This window comes from Dromiciops gliroides, chromosome 1, assembly GCF_019393635.1.
Source record: "Dromiciops gliroides isolate mDroGli1 chromosome 1, mDroGli1.pri, whole genome shotgun sequence".
Classification (NCBI taxonomy): domain Eukaryota; kingdom Metazoa; phylum Chordata; class Mammalia; order Microbiotheria; family Microbiotheriidae; genus Dromiciops; species Dromiciops gliroides.
The window spans coordinates 640,151,701-640,179,587 of NC_057861.1; the positions used below are offsets into that span (position 1 = coordinate 640,151,701).

The following is a 27,887-nucleotide window of genomic DNA, read 5'->3' on the forward strand; positions in this document are numbered from 1 at the left end:
CCAAAACCTGATCTTCATCCTTAGCATCACCTCAGATCTCAATCCTTTTTTTCTCTGGCTCCCTCTCTCTCTGCCCTCCCCAATGCACCATTAGTATTCTGGCCTTCTTTCCTTTCCTTTGTAGTCTTGACTCCATTTACCAATTCAACAAAGACACTATTCTTCATCCTCTAATCCTCTGCCCCTGTTTGCTTCCAGTATTCATGCCCTTTTATTCTTCATCCTTGGGTCACCCCTAACCATGCTTATTTTCAGCTCCTACTCCTACGTTGTTAGATGCTACTAGAAGATGTTATAATACCATGGAGACTGAGTCAATACAAATTCATCTTGTCTTCTCTCATCTACTTCCTCACCACTGCATGAAAATCCATTTTTTCTTCTTCCTCGACCTCCTTGTCATACTCCTCGCACTCTCTGATCTTACTTTACATGAAAGATTGAGGACATCTATGGAAAGCTCTCTCATTTCTATTCATCTGCACCTCAAAACCTAGATACTTCTTTAACTTTCTTTACTGCAGTAATTTTTAATTGAATTTTTTTAAAGATTGTCATCAACAATCACAAACATCTCAAAACACAAAGGAAAACATAACTATGTAAGAAACTGTGAAGCAACTAATTTTCTCTATTTTCAAAAAAGGAAGAGATATCCTTCTCTCTATTGTCTCTGTCTCTCTCTTGCTCTCCCCCCGCCCCACTCTATGGTTGTGAAGTTCAAATGAGATTGTAGTTGTAAAGTGCTTGGCACAGTGCCTGGCACATAGTAAGTGCTATATAAATGTTAGCTATTATGATTATTATTATCAGGTGAGGCTCAAAGAGATGAAGTGATTTGCCCAAAGTCACAGAGTTAGGAAGTAGAAGAAGAGATCCTCTCTGCAAAATTTATTGGTAGATATAGATCAAAACTGCATAGGAGGGGCAGCTAAGTGGCACAGAGGATAGAGCACTAGCCCTGGATTCAGGAGGACCTGAGTTCAAATCCAGCCTCAGACACTTGACACTTACTAGCTGTGTGACCCTGGGCAAGTCACTTAACCCAATTGCCCCACCAAAAAAAAAACTGCATAGGAAGAAAAGATGCTAGGATTAACATTTTACATCACTGGAGGAAGTACTCTTATCAATGAGATTATGGATCAGTTGAAATACACGGGACTATGAATCAATTCACAATCCCTGGGACATAACTGTATATTGTAAGAGCCTGATATAACACAAACTAATACAATCAACATTGCAATTGAGTTTAACAAATTTTTATTACATGCAAGACACTAGGTTAGATGCTATAGATACAAAGACAATGAAACAAATCTTCCCTCAAGGAGCTTCTATAGAAGCATCAGGGGTGAGGTAGCAGATAGGCCCCTGTCCCTGTGGATATGGGAGAGGAAGAGGGATAGAGGTAAGAGAGAGAAAGAGGAGGGGATGGGGAGAGAAAGGGAGAGGAAAAGAGAGAAAGAAAGAAGAGGGGAGGGGAGAGGGGGAAGAGCAAAGAGAGAGGGATGGAGAAAGAGAGAGAGAAGAAAAGTGTGAGAGAGGAAGAGCAAGAGGAAGATAAAGAGATGGGAAGAGGTGGCACAGCAGATAGAGGGCTGGGCCTGGAGTCAGGAATGCTCATCTTTCTGAGTTCAAATCTGACCTCAGACATTTTACTAGCTGTGTGACCCTGGGCAATCACTCTTTGCCTCAGTTTCTTCCTCCGTAAAACAAAATGAAATAAGAAATGGCAAACCACTCCAGTATCTTTGCTAAGAAAACCCTAAGAACCAAAAGAATAAGATGTGACTGGAATGGCTGAAGAACAAAAACTATTATTCAATTCTGAACCCAGTCTGGCCAAGACATATGTATTGATGGATTAGCTCAATGAGCAGTCTTTCTAACTCCATGTTGAAGCCTAGACCAGGGATTTTTTTCAAGATACTGGATAAATTTCAGGGCAGGGGTGAGAGAGCAGTGACTATGAATGTGAAGGGGCAGGAGGGAAATCGTGTCATTACTTCATTTCTTTCATAATTCATTTCCTTTGCAATCCTATGTATTTTATTCTATGCATTAATAGACATTTTTCTGAGAACGGATCCATAAACTTTACCAGACCACCTGTGGTAGCTGCACCATAATTCGAAAAAAGTGAAGAGCCCCTGGGCTAGACAATAGGTATTCTTCTCCCTATATTCTCATCAACTTATTGAGTTACAGAGATGAAAGGAACTTCAAGATCATTAGTAAAGTCCCCTTAATTTTCAGGTGGACACCTGAAAACCAAAGAAATTAATTGACTTTGCATAAGATAACACAGCTTTTTAGAAAAGCTGGTTCTGGAGTCACAAGACTTGGGTTCAAATCTAAACTCCCATACGACTTGTGTGACCTGGAGCGAATCACTTAATCTCTCTTGGTCTTAGTTTCTTCGTCTGTAAAATGAAGGGGTTAGACTAAATAGCCTTTAAGGTCTCTTCTTGCTCTAAGTCTGTGATCCTTTGAACATAAATCAATAGAAAATATATGCAAAATAAATTCAAGGTAATTTTGACAAGAAGAACATTAACAGCTGGGGAAGCAGGAAAGGCTTTTGGGAGAACATTCCAGGCAGGGGCCCAAAGGTAGGAGGCAGAATATCATTATGGGAGCAGCAGGTTGGCCAGTGTAGCTGTAAAACATGTGAGGGGGATTAATATAAAATTATTCCTCGAAGAACAGAAGTCTCTATGACCCTTTCGGGATCACTATTAACTGAAAAAAGCTGAGTTCTAAACCATGTCAGAAGCCTACGGGGAACCCTGTTTAAGCCTGGGATGGTCCGCCATGGCACAAAATAACAAAAGGAAGCAAGACTCTGTGGTTGGAAGGCTCTTTTCACCTGGATATTCGTATAAGGAGAACATGTCGTCCTGATCCAGCCAGATAGGATTAAGCCTGTAGTGAAAAGAGCAATGGATTTAGAGTCAGAAGATGAGTTCAAGATCCAGCCCTTACTACTTGTGTGACTAGAAACGTGTTATTTCATCTCTCTGGAGACCTGTTTCCTCATCTGCAAAATAGGGACAGTTACATCAACCTTTCAGAATCATTGGCTGTGAAACCACTTTAAAGCACCCAGCAAATACGAGATGCTGTTATTCATTTGACCCTCGCCTAACCCTAACCTAATTTCCCTATCCCTACGGCCCCCACCGAACTTGGCATTCTCCCAAAGATCTTGGATTTGAATTGTCACTCGTTGCAAGATTTAAGTCAGCAAACTAAATACAGATAGGCCTTTCACCAACAGTTGACTGTGCCCAGAATTCTGTCCCAAAGTAGAATGCAACTTTTTTTTTCAGGGCAATGGGGTTTAAGTGACTTGCCCAGGGTCACACAGCTAGTAAGTGTCTGAGGCTGGGTTTGAACTCAGGTCCTCCTGAATCCAAGGCTAGTGCCTTATCCATTGCACCACCTAGCTGCCCCCAGAATGCAACTTTTGATGCCTTAATGTACATTGTCTTATGTTACATGGGTATGATGAAGTTGTTTTGCTTGTGGTCCTATAAATGCGATACCCTTAAAACTTTTGTTGTTGTTGAGTTTTCAGTAGCGTCTAATTCTCTGATCCCTTTTGGGGGTTTTCCTGGCAAAGATATTGGAGTTTTTGCCGCTTCCTTCTCTAGCTCATTTTACAGATGAGTAAACTGAAGCAAATAGGTTTAAGTGACTTGCCCAGGCTTGTTTAGTCATGTCTGACTCTTTATGACCCCACAGACCATAGCACACAAATACTGTCCATGGGGTTATCTTAGCAAAGATACTAGAGTCGTTTGCCATTTCTTTTCCCAGTGAATTTAAAGCAAACAGAGGTTCCGTGACCTGCCCAGGGTCACATAAGTAGTAAGTACCTGAGTCCAGATTTGAACTCAGGTCTTCCTGACTCCAGACCTAGCACTGTATCTACTAAGCCATCCAACTGTCTTCTGAACAGCCTGAGGTTTCAATTAGATTTGAAAATCGAAGTATTTTTAGGGTTAAGTTGACTTGGGCTCACACAGAAAAGACAAGGTTGTGCATCAAAAAACACATTCCTAGTTATGTATTAAGCCCTCTTGGACTGAAAGGTTAACTTGGATGTAACTTCTCCTGGGCACACAATTTTAAAAATAGCAGCAAGTGAATGATAGGTCTTGGTTTGTTACTGTTTGTATTTAAAATGAATTAGAAAAAGGAGATTCTCTTATGTGTGTACTATGATAATAGGCACTATTGGACATTTATATAGTAGATTTATATGGTGCCATTATATTATACATTTATATAATGTAGTAACTATATATGTATATATAATCACTTTGTAACCTTTATTAATGCACTGAGAGGCAGTGTAAATTGGTGGATAGAGAACTTTCATCCAAGCCACCTAAAAGACCTGGGTACAAGTCCTGCCTGACATGAACTGCTATGTGTATCTTAGCTTTAAGTACTGTAGCCCAGTGGTGTCAAACTAAAAAAAATGGCCGGGGGGGGGGGGCGGGGACACTAAACAGGACATAAAGATGCCTGCTGGCCACATATTTACTTAAAACCACATATTAATATTATGTGTTCTTTTGTTAAATATTTCCCAATTACATTTTAATGTGGTCAGCTACTACTGCTCTGGATAATTCTCTAAGACTAACTATAAATTGCCACGTAGGTACTAAACTGCACTGGTAGTTTCCTTGCCCACAAATTCTCTGTACCAATGAATTCATAGGCCCAGTCCCTTTCTCTTATTAATATAATGTCATTTTATTCCTATAACAAACAACACAGTGAGATAGCACAAATAGTATTACTTCTAATTTAAGGAGAATACATTGACACTCAGAAAAATGGTTTGATTTACCCATCATCACACAGCTACTAAGTGGCAAAGTCAGTACCCAAAGCCAGGTCTTCTGACTCCGCCAGGTTGAGTTTTGTTTTGTTTTGTTTTGTTTTGCGGGGCAATGGGGGTTAAGTGCCTTGCCCAGGGTCACACAGCTAGTAAGTATCAAGTGTCTGAGGCTGGATTTGAACTCAGGTACTCCTGAATCCAGGGCCGGTGCTCTATCCACTGTGCCACCTAGCCGCCCCCCAGGTTTAGTTTTACAATCCATCCCAATGCCTTTGTGGTATAGCCGTTGTTAATGTGGCTTGGTCAAGAAGCACATGTTCTGGTTAATCAAGCATGCTGGTTGACAGCTACCATTACCTATTCAAGATAGAGTATGTTAAGGCTAAAATTCTAGCTATTCTGTCTAAAATATCTAATGAGTGGTCGCCAATAAATTATAAGCTTTAGCAAGAGTTAGGCTTTTTAGCATTTATTAAGGAGAATAAGAATTTGGTAAAGAGAGAAGAAAAGGCCTAGATTCCTATCTATTAAAAGGAGAGCACATTTCTAGCTCCCTTCTCCACCAGAGTCCTCAGGAAAAGAGAGAGAGACAGAGCACCCGGCTCCTCCTTCCTCCTCCCACCAGCAAACGTCACTTCCTGACACCAAAGAAAAGACCCATGGTCTTGCCCTCAGAGACGTTCGCCTCATGGCGCAGCTTTTCTACAGTAAGTCTCCAGCAGGTGGCGTCATTCCAATCATTACAAGTAGTAATTTTCAAAGAGCAGAAATCCATTAAAATGTACTTGATACGGGGCAGCTAGGTGGCACAGTGGATAGAGCAACGGCCCTGGAATCAGGAGTACCTGAGTTCAAATCCAGCCTCAGACACTTAACACTTACTAGCTGTGTGACCCTGGGCAAGTCACTTAACCCCAATTGCCTCACTAAAAACAAAACAAAAACAAAAAAATGTACTTGATACAAAGTTCCATCTTTGATTCAGAATGTTCTTGGAGTACCTCAACCATAATTATGAATGTCAGTTATCAAATGGAAATAACATTCTGGTTGAGAGAGCGCTAGAGAGGCCAGTTCTTATCTCAATAAGACATGTGCTTAGGGAGGGAGGGACAGTCTCCCTTGGGGTATCATTTAGTGTAGCTGACCCTTTCATCTCCCCTACAAAGGCCTAACTGTAAGGAGGCCATGTGGAAGAGCTCAGAAATCTAGATACATCTTCAGGCCTGGGTTCACTCCCACTTCTGCTACATACTACCTATGTGATCTTTAAAAAAAAAAGTCATTTCAACTCCATACTCCTCAATTGCCTAATCTTTGATTTTGTTTGTTTGTTTGTTTCCCCCCATGGGGCAATAAGGGTTAAGTGACTTGCCCAGGGTCACACAGCTAGAACATGTCAAGTGTCTGAGGCTGCATTTGAATTCAGGTCCTCCTGAATCCAGGGCCAGTGCCTTATCCACTGCACCACCTAGCTGCCCCAATTGCCTAATCTTTGAATAAGATTTATACTACCTACCTCACCCAGGGCTGTTGAAAAACTTAAAAGATGGGACAGCTAGATGGCGCAGTGGATAGAGCACTGGCCCTGGAGTCAGGAGTGCCTGAGTTCAAATCCAGCCTCAGACACTTAACACTTACTAGCTGTGTGACCCTGGGCAAGTCACTTAACCCCAATTGCCTCACTAAAAAAAAAAAGAAAATTTTAAAGATCTCTGTAAAGTCCTCTCTCTCTCTCTCTCTCTCTCTCTCTCTCTCTCTCTCTCTCTCTCTCTCTCTCTCTCTCTATATATATATATATATATATATATATATATATATATATATATATATATATATATATATATATCAGGGATTATAAGAAGAACCCTTTGACCTATTAAAACTTGTTAGTTTAGCTCAGAAAAGGCCTTTATTCTAGGATAGGTCTTCTTAAACTTTTCCACTCTCAATCCCTTTTCACTGAGAAATTTTTATGTGACCTCAGGTATAATTTTTGGTCATTCCATGTTCAGAAATCTTTTACCATTGCCAAATTTTTTGCAACTCCCATGTTCAGTTACAAGACCCCATATGGGGTCACAACCCATGGTTTAAGAAGTTTTGTTCTAGGATAACAAACTGAACTAATCCAGGGTACTGGTCAAGAAGGTTATTGGCTCAGAATAGCCCATCATCACTGTTAGTCAGGATTTAATAATTTAATCATTGTGGGGCAGTTCCAGTGTGAAAACTCCCTCTACACAATACAGAACCCCAGCTGGTCTGCAACTGATCTGCAGTTTTATATTCTTATAAAGTTTTCTGGAAGCACTGAGTGTTTAAGAGACTTACTTAAGCATCAGAGTCCAGAGCCCCTCCTGAATTTAAGCCTGGCCTTCTATCAACTATTTACCACCATTGTTGATAAAACATCTTCATACATGGAAGTCAATCCCTTTTATCATTAGCATATTCTAGCTGCTACTTTGTAGTAATGTGGGCCCTGTGAAGACTACAGTTCATCCTGACCTTGAAACCAGAAACGGCAAATTAGCTCATCTCTGCAATTGTTGTATTCAATTATCCAGAAAATATGGCAACATTAAAAAAATAGCTGTATAGTTAATAAAAATAGTATGACCATAAAAGGAAGTGACCTAGATCTGTAGTAAAATAAATCAAGACCATAGATGAGGGGCAGCTAGATGGCGCAGTGGATAGAGCACCGGCCCTGGAGTCAGGAGTACCTACCTGAGTTCAGATCTGGCCTCAGACACTTAACACTTACTAGCTGTGTGACCCTGGGCAGGTCACTTGACCCCAACTGCCTCACTAAAAAAAACAAACAACAACAACAACAATAACAAAAAGACCGTGGATGATACATTAACACCTTCACAATATTAAAGGAACCATACAAGTTATGCAGATTATCAATGAAGCATTCATAAAAATTCACAAGACACACATAAAACAGGAACATATGGAGGGGTAAGAGTCTGTAAGAATGATAATAATAGCTCAGATTTATATAGGTTTACAAAGTATTATAAGGTTTTCAAAGTATTTTTCTCACAACCAACCTGAGACAAATAGGGCACATATCATCCCAAGGTTACAGATGAGGAAATTAAGATTCAGGGAGCTAACATGACTTAATAATAGTCATACATCTAGGAAATGTTGGAGCCAGAACTCACAGGTCTCTTGCATCTAAATCCATGGATCTCTTTACTATATTACATAGCCTGTACCAAGAGAACAAATACCTATACATTTAGCTATCCAAGTACTGAGTCTTCTGTGTAGAGTATGAATATCTTCTTTGCAAAAAGTAATAATATTAAGTACTTGGAGAAATAGGCAACTAAGTGGTGCAGTGGATAGAGTGCCAAGCCTGGAGTCAAGAAGACCTGAGTTCAAATCCAGACTCAGATTCAATAGCTGTATGAAGCTGGCCAAGTCATTTAACCCTGTTTGCCTCAGTGTCTTCATTTGTAAAATGAGCTGGAGAAAGAAATGGCATACCCCTCTGATTCCTTCGCCAAGAAAACTCCAAATGGGGTCACAAAGAGTCAGATGTGACTAAAGCAACTGAACAACAACAAAATATTCTTCAGGATATTTGCTAATGTTTACCCAATTTTAATAAAATTGTTCATCTTAGAGGATAGTGATTGAATGCTATGTAGGCAGCTTTTAGCTTCCTTTTCCAACTAGTATCTATTTTCTGAACTAAAGTGGGCATGTGGAACTCCAGCATCTCCTTTTAAATTAGTAGTGCCTATTTTCATTCCCAAATAATAAAGTGGGGGGCAGCTAGGTGGTGCAGTGGATAAAGCATCAGCCCTGGATTCAGGAGGACCTGAGTTCAAATCTGGCCTCAGACACTTGGCACTTACTAGCTGTGTGACCCTAGGCAAGTCACTTAACCCTCATTGCCCCGCCAAAGGAAAAAAAAAATAAAGTGCTGTACTGAATGACGACTTGGTTCCCATCCTCCTGGTTGTTTCTTGCCTCTGTTTTGACTGAGCACTTGTGGATTATAAATTACCATAGTAACAACCCCGTGGCAAAAGACTGTACTTTGGCTGTCCTGGAATCCTATGAGCTGCTCACCCCAGAAAAGGTGGCTGAGTCTCACTTGACATGGATTTCCAGAGCCAGAGAAGCATCTGCTTCTGTTTGCGAAGAGTGGAGAAATGTGTGTGCTTTTTGAATCCAATGGCCAAAGCAACAGTTCACAGAAGAAATTTTAAAATGTAGGAAATATGTATAGCAAAAAAACTCTGTATTTGGAGTCAAAGGACCCAAGTTCAGATGCCAGTTTTGCCACTCGCTACCTATATGATTGAGGGTATATCACTTTTCCACTCAGACACTTACTAGCTGTGTGACCCTGGGCAAGTCACTTATCTCCTTTTGCCTCAGTTTCCTCAATTATAAAATGAGCTAGAGAAAGAAATGGCAAATCATTTTGGTATCTTTGCCAAGAAAAGCCCAAATGGGGACTGAAATAATGGAACAACAACCTTTATACCCCTGGTCTTATCTGTTAAAAATGGGACTAAATCATGCCTAATGTCATCATCAAATTTTATGGTAATTTTGATTGAATAAGAATAATAGGCTGAAGGAAAATATTTTAAGTACCTTTGAAAACATTATCTACTCAGGGAATTTTTTCCAGCTACTGTTTGAATAATTCCCCTTCTACAAACATTCTTAGGATCACTGGTGCCTTAAGGAAAGGAGCCTTAGAGATCCTCTAGTTCAGCAGCTCTCAGAGTGCGATCTGAAAATCCCTGGGGGTCCATGAGACCATTTCAGGAGGTCTGTGAGATCAAAACGATTTTCCTAATAATGCTAAGCTATTTTAATGTCTAATCCTATGAATACTAATAGATATAATCTACATAAGCAAAAGTTTATGAAGGATCCTCAATAATTTTTAAGAACATTAAGGGCTCCTGAAACCAAAAGGTTTGAGAACCAGTAATCTAGTCTAACACTCTCATTTTACTGTTGATGGTACTATGGCCCAGCCAGGGGAAGTGACTTGGCCAATATCTCAAGAGGAAAAAAAAAGCCGAGCCAAAGACTAAACCCAGGTCTTTTGACACTAAATCCAATTACCTTTCTACTGTACCATCTGATTCAACAAGCATTTATTAAGTGAATACTCTGTGCCAGGCACTGGGAATTGAAGGAAGATGGTGGACACAGTGCTTGGCTTGGAGTCAGGAAGACCTGAGTTAAAATCTGGCTTCAGAAACTAGCTATGTGACCCCAGGCAGGTCCACAACTGTAAAATGAGGATAATAATTAACACTTACCTTGTGGGGTTGTTGTATCAGCTGAGATAATTCTTATAAAAAGCACTTAATGCATGCCTGGCACATAGTAGGTACTATATAAATGCTTCTTTCCTTCATCCTTCCCTCTACCCTCAGAGATGAAAAACTGATACAACTCTTCCCTTCCAGGAGTTTACAGTTTCATTAAGGGGATACAACATATACATAGCTAAATATGGTATAAAGTTGAATATAATAGGGGCAAATGGGACATTTTGACCAAATGCTTTAGAAAAATCTAAGTAAGAGAGATCATGTTCAGCCTGCCAAGCAGTTAAGATCCAAGACAACCAATATTGACCAGGAAAAATATATAGGAAATAGTCATTTTGGTGGTTTTTGTTTTGGTTTGGTTTGATGTTGGTGAGGCAATTGGGGTTAAGTGACTTACTTGCCCAGGGTCACACAGTTAGTAAGTGTCAAGTATCTGAGGTCATATTTGAACTCAGGTCCTCCTGACTCCAGGGCCGGTGTTTTATCCACTGTGCCACTTAGCTGCCCCAAAATAGTCATTTTGTAAAAAACAAACAAACAAACAAAAACTCCATATATTAGATGAGTTTATGTATCGGTTGATGGCTACTTAGTTTCAACTCATTGGCCCAGGAACTATGTGTGTCTTCTGAGTACCTTCCCCATCCTCTGCTCCTGCCTTTGCCTTCTAAGCCCCCAAATCCCCAAGTTGTGATTTGTAGCCTGAGTGGAGAGAGCTGAGCATTCTAATCACATATTTTCCAGGTTTGTTGCTTCTGTTTCCTTGTTCCTTTTGGGGTGAAAAGGCCAGGGAATCAGATACCAGTCACCACGGAAACTGTAGTAGTCTTAGGAGACTGCTGTGGCCTTTACTATTCTATATATGCTGAACAGCCCAGCAGAAAGTTAACACGAATTTATTAAGCTCTTTCTGAGTGCTAGACACTATGCAAGACACTGGGAATACAAAGAAAGGCAAAAACAGCATTATGGGAATTCTTTAACTTTTTACATTCCCTGTGACTGGGCACCTTGTCGTTGTTGTTGTTGTTTGTTCTTCATTCTCAAAGAGAACCATGACATTGGGGTGATGTCGTGACTTGAGCTGAATTTTATTTAAGTGAGGGAGGGCTGTGCAAAGTCACCAACCTCACTCTGTCCTCCAGAGTCATCTGCGTCCAGTGACAAGACAGATATCAGGATGACTGGAGTTGGCCCCGGATGTGGGTTTTTTAAGGCAATTGGGGTTAAGTAACTTGCCCAGGGTCACACAGCTAGTAAGTGTCTGAGGTGAGATTTGAACTCAGGTCCTCCTGACTCCAGGGTCAGTGTTCTGTGACTGGGGGTAGCTCTGGGAGGGCTCTGTTGGTTTGCTTGCCCCAAAGAGAGAGTCCTTGAGCTTGAAATTGCCCATAGATATGACCTTGGTCTCAATTACCTTGTCTCTACCATAATCCTGCCCTTAGACAGTTCTTTGGAAGCTTGTATTTGCCTTAAGAAATAGATATAATAAAGGAGGAACATAGCCTATCAATGAATCATAGAGAATCATAGAATTTCACAGTCACAAGGAACCTCAGAGGCCATTTAATCTAACCTATATCTCCCAAAAGAATCTTATATAACTGACAAAATAATCCTATGTAGCAGGAGTTAACTTTGGGGGGGGGGGCGGTCATGGACCCCTTTGTCAGCCTGTTGAGACCTATGCATCCCTTCTCAGAATGTTTTTAAATGCATAAAATAAAATATACAGAATTACAAAGGAAACCAATTATATTGACATAATGTTATCAGTATTTTTTTTAAAATAGTCCAGATCCCCCAGTTAAGAACATCTGCTGCATAGAATTCTCTATCATTTATCTGAGTGGTCATCCACCCTTTGCTTGAAGACCTTGAAAGAAAGAGGATTCACCACCTCACAAGGCTTCTCATTCCACTTATGGATAGCACTAATTGTTAGAGTCTGTTGGGTCTTTTTTTCTTGAAATCAGACCTCAATTTGTCTTTTTATACTTTCAACCCATTGCTCCAAATTCTGGTCTCTTAAAGCCAAAAAGGACAAGTGCAAATGGTAGGTTGGGAATATAGTGGACAGAACAGGGAGACTTGTATGTACTCAGGAAGACCTGAGACTGAATCCTGCCTCAGACACTTACTAGCTATGAGACCCTGGGCAAGTCACTTAACCTTTGCTTTACTTTCCACATCTGTAAAATGGGCATTCTGAGTGCCCATTATTAGCACTTACCTCACAGGATTGTGGCATAGATCACATTATTTAACCTTGGCAAACTTGACTTAAAGCACTATATAAATATTACATATTATTATCATTCTTCACATGATAGCCCTTCAAACCACAGGTAGCTATCCTGTCTCATATATACACACACCCACAAATATTCTGCCCCAAACTCTTGACTTGGGAATTTTTCAGCTACTTCTTGTTCTGTATGTAGTTTCTTAAACTCAATTACTAAAGCTCAGATAGCTGGCTTCAAATCCTACCTATTCCCCTTACTGCCTTTGTGACCTTATTCCAGTCACCATTCTCAGTTTCTATTTCCTCATCTGTGAAAAGAAGACATTGGACTACATGTGTAAGGTCCCTTTCAGCTATAACTTTCCAATGCTTTTATTCTTCATTCTGCTGCAATGCAGTTATGTTCCTCAAGTGTCCAAAAATTACATCTTTGACTTCCCTATCATACCCTTTTTTTTCAGTTACTGTCTATTATTCTCAGGGGTAGAAAAAGCTATATTAAAGAAAACAATCGACGAGATATATCAAGAACAAGGTTAATAAAAATCTTCCCTTGATAAACAATCTAATCAGCCAGGCCAGACACCCTGACTATCATGATTACATCCAACCTCCTGGATCTCTTAGCTCTTTTATCTGCCCCATTGTTAAGGTCCCCGAATTCAAATGACATCCCCCCTCTAACTACCCTGCTTTCGTGTGCTTTTTCAAGCATATAGTCAATTACCAAAAAGCACAAGTAGTAAACCTGGAGGCCAATGAGGTGGTCAGGCTCCCTGTCTGCTGAGCTGGGCACTTGTAAGATTGATCTCTTCACACAGGCTTCTCCCGCTTCCTCTTGTAGAGCCCTCTGCTGTCAGCCTCCCCAAAATGCCTCCAGAGGAATCTGTCTAATCACAACAATGCAGATATAGAGCTGAAAGGTCATCTTAGAGGTTATCTTTTCCAATCCCTTTATTTCACAAAGGAGGGAACCTAGAACCAGGGCACTTATGATTTGCTCAAGAACACACTGGTTTTAAGTTATCAGAGCTAGGATTTAAGCCCAAGTCCTTTGATTCCAACTCCAGGGTTCTTTCCAGTACCCCCACTATTTCTAACCGTGTAAATTATTTGGGAGGGAGGGGGAAGTCTAGAGACAATAGACCCAGCTCTGAAACTTCATATGATCATAGATTTAGAATTGGAAGGGACTTTAAGACCATGAGGTCCAGTAACCTCATTTCTAGATGATCTGACATCAAAAGAAGGTATGAGTCTCATCCAGGGTCCTGTAGCTAGTATAGGAACAGCTGAAGTGGGATTTTAATCCAGCTCTTCCTTACTCCAAGTTCAGCATTCTATCTACTCTGCCTTGAGAAAGTCCCTTTACTCATTTGTACCTCAGTTTCCTCTTCTATTAAGTGAGAAAGGTAGACTAAATGTTATCTAAGGCGGGGCTTCTTAAATTTTTTCCACTTGTGACCCCTTTTCACCAGAGAAATTTTTTGCAACCCTGGGTATATAAGTATATAAAATAGGAATATATAACCTTTACTGCTGCCAAATTTTTCATGATCCCCACATTTAGTTATGTGATTCCCGTGTGGAATGGAGACCCACAGTTTAAGAAGCTTTAATCTTAGGCACCTTCCACATCAAACATCCTATCATCAATGTAATTCTTTTTTATGGACGTTTCATCTTCCTGAAGTTGGTACTTTGGTACATTGGAAGTTTCCTGATTTCCTTGTTGTGGGTACTTCCTCCAACAGGGCTGATCACAACCCCCTTTCCACTTTAGCTGATGATTTCTTGAGGTACTATGGCCAAAAAAAAAGTCATGACATAGCAACCAAGTTTCTGAGGGTGAGTATCTCTAAACTTTATTAGACAGGGTCCCGGAGACTAGTCTGCCATAGGGCCTGTAATCACAGATTTTCTAGGAACTTTTATTCCTATACCACAGCCTTTCAGAGACTAAGGGCTCCTCCCTGACATAAGAGTGAAGGACAAACAATGCATTCAGTGGAATTTCACTCCTTGGGAATGTACAAAATACAGAATGAATTGGACATGCCTTTAAATTAGATGTTGAACACCTTGAGGGCAGGACCTACTTTTGTCTTTCTTGAATTCACATCATCTAGCACAGTGCCTGGCACATAGAGGGTGCTTGATAAATGCCGGTTGACTTGATATAAATTTATACTTACGGAATTTTTCATTATGCTAGCACCTGACCCAAAAGCCTCAGGAGAAGTGGGCATATCGTAGTTTAACAAAATACAAATCAGTGGAAACAGAATGGACATCCAACATTTTGTGCTAATAACATCCTTTAGGTAATATGTCTGTTCTTTCTCTTTGGAGATACCTGCATTTCAGTGCAAGACCATTAGATTTATAGCCAGAGAGAACCTTTAGAATGACCAGGCCCAACCCCTTCCTAAATTCATGGAATTAGAGCTGAAAGGGACCTGAGAAGGCATTCAGTCCAACCCCCTCATTTTATAGATGAGGAAACTGAGGCAACAGAGTGGTTGTGAGTTGCCTGGTATCCCCCAGCAGGATCCTGAAGCAGGATTCAAATTCAGGTTTTCCTGCTGTTAAGGCCAGTGTCCTATCCACTCCATCATGATGCTTTGATTTTGTTTTTCTTTTCCTTTTTGGGGGGTTTTTTGCAAGGCAATGAGGGTTAAGTGACATGCCCAGGGTCACACAGCTAGTTAAGTGTTGAGTGTCTGAGGCCAGATTTGAACTCAGGTCCTCCTGAATCCAGGGCCAGTGCTCTATCCACTGCACCACCTCGCTGCCCCCATACTTTGATTTTAAAGATGAAAAACTGAAGCCCAGAAAGCTGAAATGATTTTCCCAAGTTCATACATATAACAAATAGCTGAGCTAAGATTTTAACCCTATTCAAATGCTCTTTTGGACACAGTCAAATCCCATTCAAATGTACAACCATTTAGAGTGACCCAGAGTTCTTTACTGTGCACAGCCAATCTTGAGTAATTCACATTGGGTATTCCCATTTGTACCCTGTCCCACCCCTTTTCTTCTCCTCTGCCTTTCTTCCCAGTACACTTTTCTTTAGCCTCATCATAAAAGGATGAGCAGGAGAACAAAATAAAGAAGCTCAAACAAGTAGGTTTTGCTTCTTCATGAAAGGTTTGGTGATGGGAATTAAAGGTTGGGTCTATCAGAGGTAGGAAAACTATAGTGTAACAACCCAATTCTGCCCTCTGCCTGCTTTTCTATCTTCTGTGATCTAAGAACAGTTTTTACGTTTTCAAATATTATCTTTATTTTAAAATGTAAAAACCATTCTTAGCTCATAGGTTGTATAGGTAGGGCCTAGTTTTCTGACCCTTGAATAGGAAAAGTAACATTATTTAGATTTTATCTATGGTTTTTAGCTCTTCATGTCCACCCTAACCCCACAAGTAGGATTTGAATTTCAGGTGTTCTCCACATAACAGAATTCAAACATACATCTTTAAGAGCAAATTCTTTCAGCTATGTTAAATAATTTCCTAACTGAAGATACTACCTAAGTTGATACTACAATTAAGTTGCTCAAAAAGATGTTTCAGGGGGCACCTAGGTGGCTCAGTGGATAAAGCACTGGCCCTGGATTCAGGAGGACCTGAATTCAAATCTGGCCTCAAACACTTGACACTTACTAGCTGTGTGACCTTGGGCAAATCGCTTAACCCTCATTGCCCCGCCCCCCCCAAAAAGATGTTTCAGATGAAATGCTTCTTCATCAGATAGTTATAACAAATAAAACTGATGTCTCGATCAATATTCATTATTTTATTGTAGCATAAATATTATTTCATTACAAAATAGATTTTTGCTTTATTATGAAATAAATATGTATTATTTATTTATTACCTGTGAAAATTATAAAATATTAATTTTATAATGAAAATAAAATATTAGTTTTATAAGAAAAATAAAAGCTTTTTGAAGTATTTTTAAGCAGAGAGAAGCAGTACGGCATAGAGGATAAAGAATTAGCTTTAGAGTCAGGAAGACCTAGCTTCTGACACACTGACATTGTGACCCTGGACAAGTTACTTAACTTCTTCATGTTTCTAGGCAACTATTTTAAACTGGGATGAGTTTCCTCATTGACAAAAAAGGTACAACTCCTATTTCTTATTTAAAAATTAAAAGAGGAAGGGGGCAGTTAGGTGGCACAGTGGATAAAGCAACAGCCCTGGATTCAGGAGGACCTGAGTTCAAATCCGGCCTCAGACACTTGACACTTACTAGCTGTGTGACCCTGGGCAAGTCACTTAACCCCCTTTGCCCCGCAAACAAACAAAAAAAAAAATTAAAAGAGGCATGCGGCCTAAAGAACATTCATTCACAGGTTTATCTGGTTCATTAGACTAGAAGTGACATTAATTTTTTTCAGTAATATTTTGATGACTGATTACTACTAGTTATTAATCAATGGTGTCTGTTTCCTAAGAGGATCTTGTTTTTCCTTAGGGTAGGGCAGGGTAGAATAATCTTGGAAAATGAGATTGTTTGTAAATTCATGACCTCTCTTCATAAGTGCTTCTGAGAACGTCAAAAAGAAATGCAGCAGGACATAAGGGGAAAGAGAGCTTTTTTTTGGAGTCAGAGCACATGCATTGAAACCCAAGTTTGGTCACTGCATGCTCTTTGAAGAATTCATTTAACCTTTGTGGACCTTAGTGAGTTCATCTATAAGATAAGAGGTGTTCTCCTAGGAGCCTTCCAGCTCTAAGTCTATGATCCTGTTTTTATGGACCCTTTTTGAATGGTTCTATTCATCCATCTTTGTCTTTAATTTGTGGGTCAAGTACCAGGAGGTTTGAACAAGGAGGTTTGAACAACATCGTGTTCAACTTGATTTTCTTTCTTCTTTAGGAATTGGAGTGGGAGTCCTGGTCCGGGAATACAGCAAGCTATCAAACCTGGACAAGTTCTACTTTGCCTTTCCTGGAGAGATTTTGATGCGAATGCTGAAGCTCATCATTTTGCCCCTAATTATATCCAGCATGATTACAGGTACTCTCAGAAAAACTCAAAGATCTGTTAGATCTTTGTTGGTTTTCACTATTTAGAGATGTGTTCTGCCATACCAGGAGTTCTTGCATTTGGAGAACGGTCTTGTCCTCTGGGGGAAGTGTTCATGACACACTTACAAATGAACTTGGGGTCGTGCTGTAGTACATTAGGTATATAGAGCTCTCACCTCTTGCCTTTCACCTCTCTCTTTCTCTCTCTCTCTCTCTCTCTCTCTCTCTCTCTCTCTCTCTCTCTCTCTCTCTCTCTCTCTCTCCTTGTGTCTGTCTCTCTCTGTTTCTCTGTCTGCCTTTCTGACTCTGTCTGTCTGTGTCTCTATCTCTCTATCTCTCCCTCTTAGATCTTCATTGGTCAAGTCAGATGATAGGTCTTCTTAGGAAGACGCAGTTATTCAGAGTTGCTATAAATACACTCACACTCAATGACAGGAGGCAAGAGAAAGAACATTTGGTTATCTAAGCATCAGTCAGTGTCCTTTGGCAAAACGAGGATGTCGGTTTTAATAGCATTTCAGATTACTCCCCTTCTAGGCTTTTGTAGCATGAAGGATATACACAGAAAAGATTTCACAAGATAGGATCTATATCTATTTAACTATAGATAGGACCACAGACCTAAGGCTGGAAGAGATCTCAGAGACCATATAACCCAACCCTCATTTTTTTATATGAGGAAACTGGGACTTACCCAAGATCACACAGTAAGCATCAGAGGAGAAGGCGTGCTGTTGTATTACATGTTGTCTTTCCTCTGTAGTATAGCAGAAAGAACATTAGACTAGAAATCATTGATCTAGAATTTGGGTTAGGGCTGGGGTTAGAGACAGGAGCTAGAAGGAACCTAAGAGAACATCTAAGTCCAAATCCTTCAGTCTGTAAAAGAGAAAGCTGAGACCTAGTGAGAGAAATGAATCTCTCTTATATTAATAATCAATTTCTGGGGCAGCTAGATGGCGCAGTGGATAAAGCACTGACCCTGGATTCAGGAGGACCTGAGTTCAAATCTGGCCTCAGACATTTGACACTAACTGTGTGACCCTGGGCAAGTCACTTAACTCATTGTCTTGCAAAAAAACAAACAAACAAACAAAAAAAAACCAAATAATTTCTGAATTAGGATCGGGATGTTTTTTCAGAAGCCTATAGGTTGTTCATTCTCTGAAGGGCATTGTTGATGCATGAGATTACCCAAATACCTGGGTTACATGCCTTTTGATCCTGGGTGGGACACCCCACCCAACTAGAGAACCTTACAAAGAATTTAACCTAAGGTGAATTCTGTTCCATTGTGTTCCACCCTGGCAGGTTTGGGAAGAGGTGATAGATCCTTTTGTCTAGATCTGAGCTTCTTAAACTTTTTGCCCCCCAAAATTTATATGCAACCAAGGGTATATAAAATCAGTATACATAACCTTTTACTGTTCCCAAATTTTTCACAATCCCCACATTCAGTTACACAATCCCATATGGGGCTGTGACCCACAGTTTAAGAAGCTAAGGTGTAGATTACCCTAGACAGGGTAATATGGATATAGATAAGTCGCTTTGACCGAGATTGAATGATCAGAGTCTCATTGATAAGCCCCTCATTAGAATAGGTTCACCTCTCATTATAATATTCATTCTTCTTATTAATTGTTAACCGATCGAATTCAATTGCCACCCTCAGGAACACTGCTTTTCCAAGAGTGGTTCCATGAGGGGTCTCTGGCATTTGAGAGTGTCACTGACCCCTTTTATCAATTATTGCTAGCATGATTAATAAAATGATTATGCAGAAACTATGTCTCTTGAACTTTTGTACATCATAGTAGAAAAGTTAAGGGATTTGCCCAAGGCTACACAGTTAAGTGGCAGAGCTAAGATTGAAGTTTAGGACCAATGACTAGAAAAGCTTCATTCTCTCCACTGTAATAGGCCATACTGTCCTCAGCAAAGATACACAGAGCTTCCTAGTGCTATTCACAGTAGAGCAACTGCTGAATAGCAAAGAGATCTGGGTTTATAGCCTACCTGTAGCAAATTATGAGCTGTATGACCCGAAGCAAGTCACTCAGGGGCCAAGTTGTGTTACCTTCATCTGTAAAAATCAGGATAATAATACTTCAAATGACTACCCTACAGCTTAATTGTGAGAAAAAATGTTTTGTATGATTAAAAAACTATAGAAATGGCAGCTTCTTATCTCCTAATATAAGACTCTCACCACTAAATTGTACCATCTTTCTTTTTTAAATATTTTTTGTTTGGGGCAGCTAGGTGGCACAGTGGATATAGCACCGGCCCTAGATTCAGGAGGACCTGAGTTCAAATCTAGCCTCAGACACTTGACACTTACTAGCTGTGTGACCCTGGGCAAGTCACTTAACCCCAATTGCCTCACCAAAAAAACAGAAAAGAATAAAACCAATATTTTTTGTTTGTAAAGCATATTCATTTCTGAATATATCCCTCCATTATCCTCTCTCCTTTCCAGTAAACTCTCAATCATAGTCCCCTACTTAGTCCCCCTATGAAGGAAGGAAGATAAAATTTTTTAATTCTTCTGGTACAAACTGGGGGAGGGGCAGCTAGGTGGCATAGTGGATAGAGTGCCAGGCCCAGAGTCAGGAAGACCTGTCTTCCTGAGTTCAACCTGGGCAAGTCACTTAACCCAGTTTGCCTCAGTTTCTTTATCTGTAAAATGAGGTGAAGAGGAAATGACAAACTCCAGTATCTTTGCCAAGAAAACCCTAAATGGGACCACATCACTGAAAAATGACTGAACAACAATAAACTTAGTCACTATAATTACATGAGCATCCAATTTTATTCTATTTTCCATTTACATCGTAATAATTATATAGTGTTTTCCTTGTTCTACTAACTACACTCTGCATCTATTCATGTAAGCTTTACCATATTCATGTGAGTTCTCTTCATCTTGTCTTATAATGTAGTAAAATATTCCATCATATTCAAGTACCACAATTTATTCAGCTATTCTACAATTGATGGCATCTACTTTGTTCCCATACCACCTTCCTTAAGGCATCTGGCAATGGAGAAATGGTATATAGGCTTTAGAGTTAGAAGGGACCTTAGAAATCATCTAATCTACCTCCCTCAATTTATGCATGAAGATACAGAGACTCCAAGACAGTGAGTGACTCACCCAAATTCACCTAGGTAGGAAGTAGTAGATGTGAGAAGTCCTGGCTCCAAATCTAGTTCTGCAAAGGCCTGAAAGTATTTGTTTATATTGAAAATTGAGCCACTTTAAGAGAGGTCCTGACTACAAATTTAGTTCTCTTTTCAATACACAATAGTACTGTGAAAGCCTGAAAGCATTTGTTTATATTGAAAATTGAGCCACTTTCAGGCCTCACTGCTAAAATTTGGTTTGACTATGATTCTTGGGGGAAAGGGAGAACATCTTATCAACTGGAGAAATAGTTTAAAAGGAACCTAGGAAAACTGATTGGAGAAGAAAGGAAGAGATTGGAAAAAGGGAGACCAGTTGAGGCATTTGTAATAGTCCAGGTGAGAAGTGATAAGGACCTAAACCAGGGTAGCTGCTATGTGAGTGAAAAGAAAGGGATGGATGAGAAAGATATTATGGAGAGGGAATAAACAAACCAGGGTACATGGATATGAAGGGTGAGGAAGAGGGAAGAGTCAAGGATGATACTAAGGCTCATACCTGAGTGAGGATTGTGGTGTCCTAAAGAGAACTGGGGAAGTTTGGAGGGAATCTAATGAGTTCTTTTGGGAACATGTTGAGTTGCCGATGTCTTTAGGGTATCCATGTAAAGAAATCCAGTAGGCAGTTATTAATACTATGGTTGGGAGTTGTTGACATGAAAAAGGGATATATTGCTTCTCTGAGCCTCAGTTTCCTTATCAGTAAAATGGGGATATGACTTTACCTCAGCAGGATATGCAGTAATGCAATAACAACAATATTGTAAAAACAAACAACTTTGACCTAGGAACTCTGATCACCACAATAACCAACCACAATTCCAGAAGACTCATGATGAAATAGGCTACCCATCTCCAGATAGAGAGCTGATGGATTCAGAGTGCAGATTGAGGCTTTTTTGGACATGGTTAATATGGGATTTTGTTTTGCTCGATCATATGTGGTTTTGTTTTTCTTGCTGTGTCAGTGGGTGGGGAAGAAAGGGTGGGATGGCGAGAATTCAGAGCTGAAAATCAAATAAAATTAATTGTATTTCAAAAAGAAGGTTATGCAGTAATATGGATGACCATGCTTTGAAAACTACAGTGTATTATGAGCATATGATGTACTATCAGTGAACAGAGACTCTCCACACACCACAACATATTGCTCTGTCATCTGTGATCTCTGAATAAAGGTAGCTACTGTTTGCTACATTCTTGGTATTGGTGACTTCATGCAGTCAGAACTTGGGGATGGGAGAAGAGGGGAGGTAATATCCCAGAGTACCTACTTGTTTAAATCATTCAGCCAATCCTTTAAGGTCCAACTCAAGTCCCACCTGTCCCATACCACCTTTTTTAAAAGTGTCTATCCTAGGATAAGTTGATCTTTCTCTTTCCAGACATCCTAGAGCATTTATTTCCATATTGTCCATTTGGACACCTGCCGATTGTAAGTTTTTTATGCATGACTTTTTGTGTCAGCAACTAAAACTACAAGCTTCTTGAGGTCAAGGGCCTTGTCATATGCATTTTTGTATCCCCATCATTCTTCCTATTCTCCTCTCCTCATGTTGAGCACACATTTATCAAATAACCGAAATACTATTCAAATCCTTGATCACCTAAGTAGTCAAACTCTAAGAAAGTTCTCTTTATTTGAATATGTATGAAAGTTTTACTAGAATTCCTACCCATTCCTTTGACTTCAGGTGTTTTTAAGTCCAAAGAAAGAATTTTTAATGAATCTTAGAAATGATAGACCCTAAAGACTGCAAGGAACTTTCCAGATTATCCTCAATTTACAAATAGAGAATTGAAACGAGAGAAGTTAAATGACTCTGTAGGACACACAGGTCATTAGTGGCAACTCGGGTTTATTGACTGCTACTTCAGTGTTCTTTCCATTTATACCATACCATAATATGGAACTAAATGAATTTCTTCTATTAGTTCCTTTCGTCCCAGCAGCATACTGATAATATGAATACAGATGCTTATTATTTACTTGCTACTATCTACTATCAGCAGCCAGAAATCAAATCAGTCTATCAATTATATATTAACATTTTAACTGGGTACCTACTGTGCCTAAGATTTTGTGTGATAAAACCATAACAAAAAAGAGTCTGAAAACAGAACCTGGGCCTAGTTCCTGAAAACAGGGCCTGGTTCCTTTTGGCCTCATATCCCCAATGCCTTCCACAGAGCCTTACGCAAAGTAGGTGCTTAACTAAAATGGTAGTTTAGAGAGAAAGGGCACCTAGTATTTGGCAGGAGGGAAATCAAAAAAGTCTTTGGTTAAAAACTTAGAAGGATATTAATATTCTGTTCCTCTGCATTATTTTCCTATATTTCAGAAAGAGAGGATATTAAAAAGAATATAGAAAGTAGGTCTTGAGGGAGTCAGATAGGGTATTGTTCAGTCATTTCAGTTGTATATGACTCTCCATGACCCCATTTGGGGTGTTCTTGGCAAAGTTACTGGAGTAGTTTGCCATTTCCTTCTTCAGCTCATTTTACAGATGAGGAAAATGAGGTAAATGGGATTTAAGTGACTTGCCCAGGGTCACACAGCTAGTAATTATAAATCTGTGTAAAACGTGTAAATCTGGGGGGCAGCTAGATGGCACAGTGGATAGAGCACCGGCCCTGGAGTCAGGAGTACCTGAATTCAAATCCAGCCTCAGACACTTAACACTTACTAGCTGTGTGACCCTGGGCAAGTCACTTAACCCCAATTGCCTCACTAAAAAACAAACAAAAAACAAAAACAAAAAAACATGTAAATCTGAGGTCAGATTTAACATCAGGTCTTCCCTTCTCCAGGCTTATGTTAGGACCATGGGATTATACATTCAGAGCTCAAAAGGACCTCTGAGACCATCAAATCCAATCCCTTCATTTTACAGATGAAGGAACTGAAGCTTCAAGTCATTAAGTGACTTGCCTATTGTAGCAGCAACAGAGCTGGATTTGAACTATGACCAAAAGTTGACCCAAGGTCCTCTGAATCCTAATCCAGCATCCTTTTTATTGTACCATGCAGGCCCATCAGCAGGGTTCAATTGTAGCTTTAAGATGATTTAATACATAAAAATATGAATGTCTAACCCAACTACATTAGGGAATACTTGCTTTACAAATTAATTCATTGCAGAATTCCTTTAAATAAAAAAGCTACCATGGAAATCAATCAATAAACATATTAGGCACCTACTATGTGCCAAGAAGGGATACAAACTCAAAAATAAAATAATTCCTATCCACTAGGAGTTTACGTTCTGCGGGAATGTGGTTGAAAATGGTATAGTACAGGGGCAGCTAGGTGGTGCAGTGGATAGAGCACCGGCTCTGGATTCAGAAGGACCTGAGTTCAAATCTGGCCTCAGACACTTAACACTTACTAGTCGTGTGACCCTGGGCAAGTCACTTAACCCCAATTGCCTCACCAAAAAAAATGGTATGGTACCTCAAAAACTCATCAGTTTTATTTATGTATTATTTATAGGCAACTTTTTAGGGAGATATCCATTAAATGAATTGAGGAATACTTACAATAATCCTATGAGATGTGATTTCTGTAAAGCTTTAGAAAACATCTGCCCAGCCTCTACCCAGTTAGGAATAGTATCTACAACAACCCCAACAAATGGTCATCCAACCAATTAACTTTTATTTGGAGACCTCCAGGGAAGGGAAATCTACTACCTCTCAAAGCAGCCCATTCAGCTTGGGAGAGCTCTAATTGTTAAGAAAGGTATTCCATACCTTAAGCATAAATCTCTAGCTCTACAATCTACTTGTTGGTTCTGAGTTCTCTTCACTTGTATTGGACAGAATGGACCTAATTCCTCTCCCATGGTACCATCCTTCAAATACTTCGAGGGACAGCTATCACACCAACCCCACCTCCATCTTCAGCCTTTTCTTCTTCAGACTAAAAGTCAGAAGACAGATATGGGAGCATCCAATAGAGGAATCTTTACCCTTGCCGGCATTTGGGCAATACAATAAATACACTGTAATGAGACCCTTATGTTAATGTGAAAATTAGTTTCACTCTCAAATAAAAGGCCACTAGAAAGCTAGAAATGTTCTCTTTCAGAACGTATTAGCTGCCACTGTCCATTCCCAGGCTTCCCTGCTTACTTCCCACCCCACCCCCAAAAAATAGAGGCGAATCAGGGTGGAGCACAATGCTATGGATGAGGTAGGATGTTGATGGGTGGTATTTAGGGATTTTACTTGCCTAGACTAGACCTCAAGTCAGACTCCCCATATACATATGTGTGTATGTATGTATGTATGTATAGATATAAATTTTATATAGATATAGATGTAAATTCATCAAGTTGCTTAATAGAGACTGTTCTTCCAAGAAGTTAAATGAATAGTTTCAGATAAAGTTAATACTATCACCATGAGTAAACCATATAAAGGTTTAATGATTACAATGGACAAACCATTTAAAATAAATCAATAGATGTTCCCTTGGGTTTTATAGGGCACCATGCCTGTTTATATTTGATGCTACAGGACTACTTTATTATAAAGATAACTCACTTCACACAATGGACTCTTTCCTGAAAATTGCTTATAAATCATGCTTATGTAAAATGTGTTTTCAAGGTATCTGATTTTCTATTCATTTTTTCATCATCTATATGGCATTTATAAGCAGGCACGATACCTTGTTAGAAGACTGAATGTTGTTGTTGTTGTTGTTGTTGTTATGATTATTTTTAATGGCTGGTCCTTTCTAATCCTCAAAGGTTTCTTTATATGGTTATTCATGAATTACAGTATTAAATTTATCTGTCTACAGAAATGGCATGGAAGGATGGCAAATTAAGCAACCAGAGGAAAAAAAAATAATAGAAAATCAGGTTTTAATGAAACCACTTTAGTAATGATACATACATACTTTAGTGTAGTTATACTGTTCAGGGGTTATTTGAAAAACGATCAATATTCATAGTCTGGTACATTTACATGGTAAAACTTCTGAAGTAGATTTTATAGTTTAACTCAACTTTGCAAGCAATCTACGGAAATCATTGATACCAGTAGACATTCCAGACCTGCCTTTATCTAAGTTTTTTCCCAGCTGAACACAATTCAATTTAACAGGAAGCAATGAAAAGAACACTGGGTGTGAAGACAGAAACTTAGGTTTCTATCTTGGCACTGCTACTTCATACTTCTGTGGCCTAGAGCAAGTTACCCAATCTCTCTGGGCCTCAGTTTTTTCCTTTGTAAAATGGGGGTGATAATCAATGTACTATCTGGCTCATGGAGTTGTTTTGTAAACCATTAAGTGCTATTAAATGTGGCTTTGTGCAATTCTCTTGGCCCCACTTTCCTCAACTGTAAAACCAGGCAGCTGGACCATATGCACACAAAGGTCCCTTCCATATGGAAATTTCATGGCTCAAGAATAGCCTTTCCTGTAGTACTTCATTGGGTGTCCAAATCATGTGAGTATCTCTAACATTTCTTTCAACTCTAATCTTCTATGCCACCACATTAAATGTAGGCTCTAATTTCTAGGAATATACAGACTAAGACAGCATTATTAGTATAAAAGCATGGAATGTTAGAGACAAAAGGACCCTCTATAATATACTGAATCAGGCCTACAACTTCCAATATCTTATAACATATGTATACCATAAAATCATTTATCTGTTCAAAATATAATGCTGTTAATTAGTTCCAGATAGTCACTGGTATACGAGGGTGTGCTGGTAAATGTTTAACAAGCAGTTCTATGGTGGGGTGGGGAATGTATGTACAATACATTTCCAGTTTAATTCGAATGATTAACATTTCTACATTACTTTCTTAAGCTAAACAATAAAACAAATCAAGCCCTAATTTATAACTTTGCTGATTTCCAAGGTGTAAATGTTCACACTGAAATTTAACCATTAGCTCTTTCAAACCTTTGCACACTGGCTCCAGCAAGATTCCTTGCATTTCCATAAGTCACTGATTGACTTTCAGTTCTAGGAAGTAATTGGAAAAAATAGCCCTGGAAAATTCTTGAGCAGAATGGTTCTTGAAAAGCCCAGGGGTGAGAAGGTTTTCATCTGTTTCTTCTTCCTATGCCCAAGCCATATTTTGTTGGGGAGTTCTTTGCCAAATGCCTCACTCTTCTTTCTCAGAGCTAATCATTTCTAGAAAGGAATTTCAGGAAAATTCTTGACAGCTTCTTTGTAAATGCTAGTAAGTGTTCTTTGAGCACCCACTGTGTGCAGAGCTCACTATGAAATGCTATATAGATGGAAAGGAATGGAGGGAGGAGGAAGAAAAAGAGGGAGGGAGGAAGGAAGGAAGGAAGGAAGGAAGGAAGGAAGGAAGGAAGGAAGGAAGGAAGGAAGGAAGGAAGGAAGGAAGGAAGGAAGGAAGGAAGGAAGGAAAAAATAAGGGGAAATAAGCATTTATTAAGTGCTTACTGTATTCCAGGCACTGTGCTAAGAAAGAAGATTGGGTCTCTTCTCTCAAGATGCCTACTATCTAGTAGGGAAGATGGAATACATTGAACAATGACCTGTCATTATAAAGAAAATGAAAGAATGCAGAGTAGAGAAATGACCAAAATTGTATAGAATTAAAGGGGTAATAAAATGTAGTGGAGAGAATGATGGTTTAGAGTTTGAAGTAACATGGATTTGAAATACACCTCTGATTCTTCTCTGCATGATTGATTAAGTCACATAATCACAATGTTGGAGTTGGAAAGGCCATCTAATCTAACCCATACCTCTAAAGATATTAAAAAAATGGAATGCTTCTAATTGTTAGAAAAATCTTCCTTATATTGAGCCTAAAGCTGCCTCTGAAATTTCCACATGGTGTGTCTAGCTCTTTTCTCCAGGGCCAAGCAAAACAAACCTAATCCCTCTTCCATATGGCAGTCTTCAAATGTTAAAGATAACTTCATGCCTCCCCTAACTCTTCTCTTCTTGAGGCCAAACATCCAGAAAATGATATAACTCAAGGCTCCTTGCCATTCTCAGCATGCTTTCCAGCTCAATGATATCTTTCTTTAAATAGGACATCCAGGGGCAGCTAGGTGGCGCAGTGGATAGAGCACCGGCCCTGGAGTCAGGAGTACCTAAGTTCAAATCCAGCCTCAGAACATTGACACTTACTAGCTGTGTGAACCTGGGCAAGTCACTTAGCCCCAATTGCCTCACCAAAATAAATAAATAAATATA

At 39.5% G+C, this 27,887-nt stretch overlaps 1 protein-coding gene across 2 annotated transcripts in view; it reads left to right on the forward strand.

Annotated features, from left to right (window-relative positions):
• SLC1A1 (solute carrier family 1 member 1) overlaps positions 1-27,887 on the forward strand; it is a 116,302-nt gene that overhangs the window by 41,293 nt on the left and 47,122 nt on the right. For both annotated transcript variants that reach the window (XM_043978063.1, XM_043978064.1), the window contains exon 2: positions 17,339-17,479. In XM_043978063.1, coding sequence (XP_043833998.1) covers positions 17,339-17,479 — 141 coding nt within the window. The remainder of the gene's footprint in view (positions 1-17,338; positions 17,480-27,887) is intronic.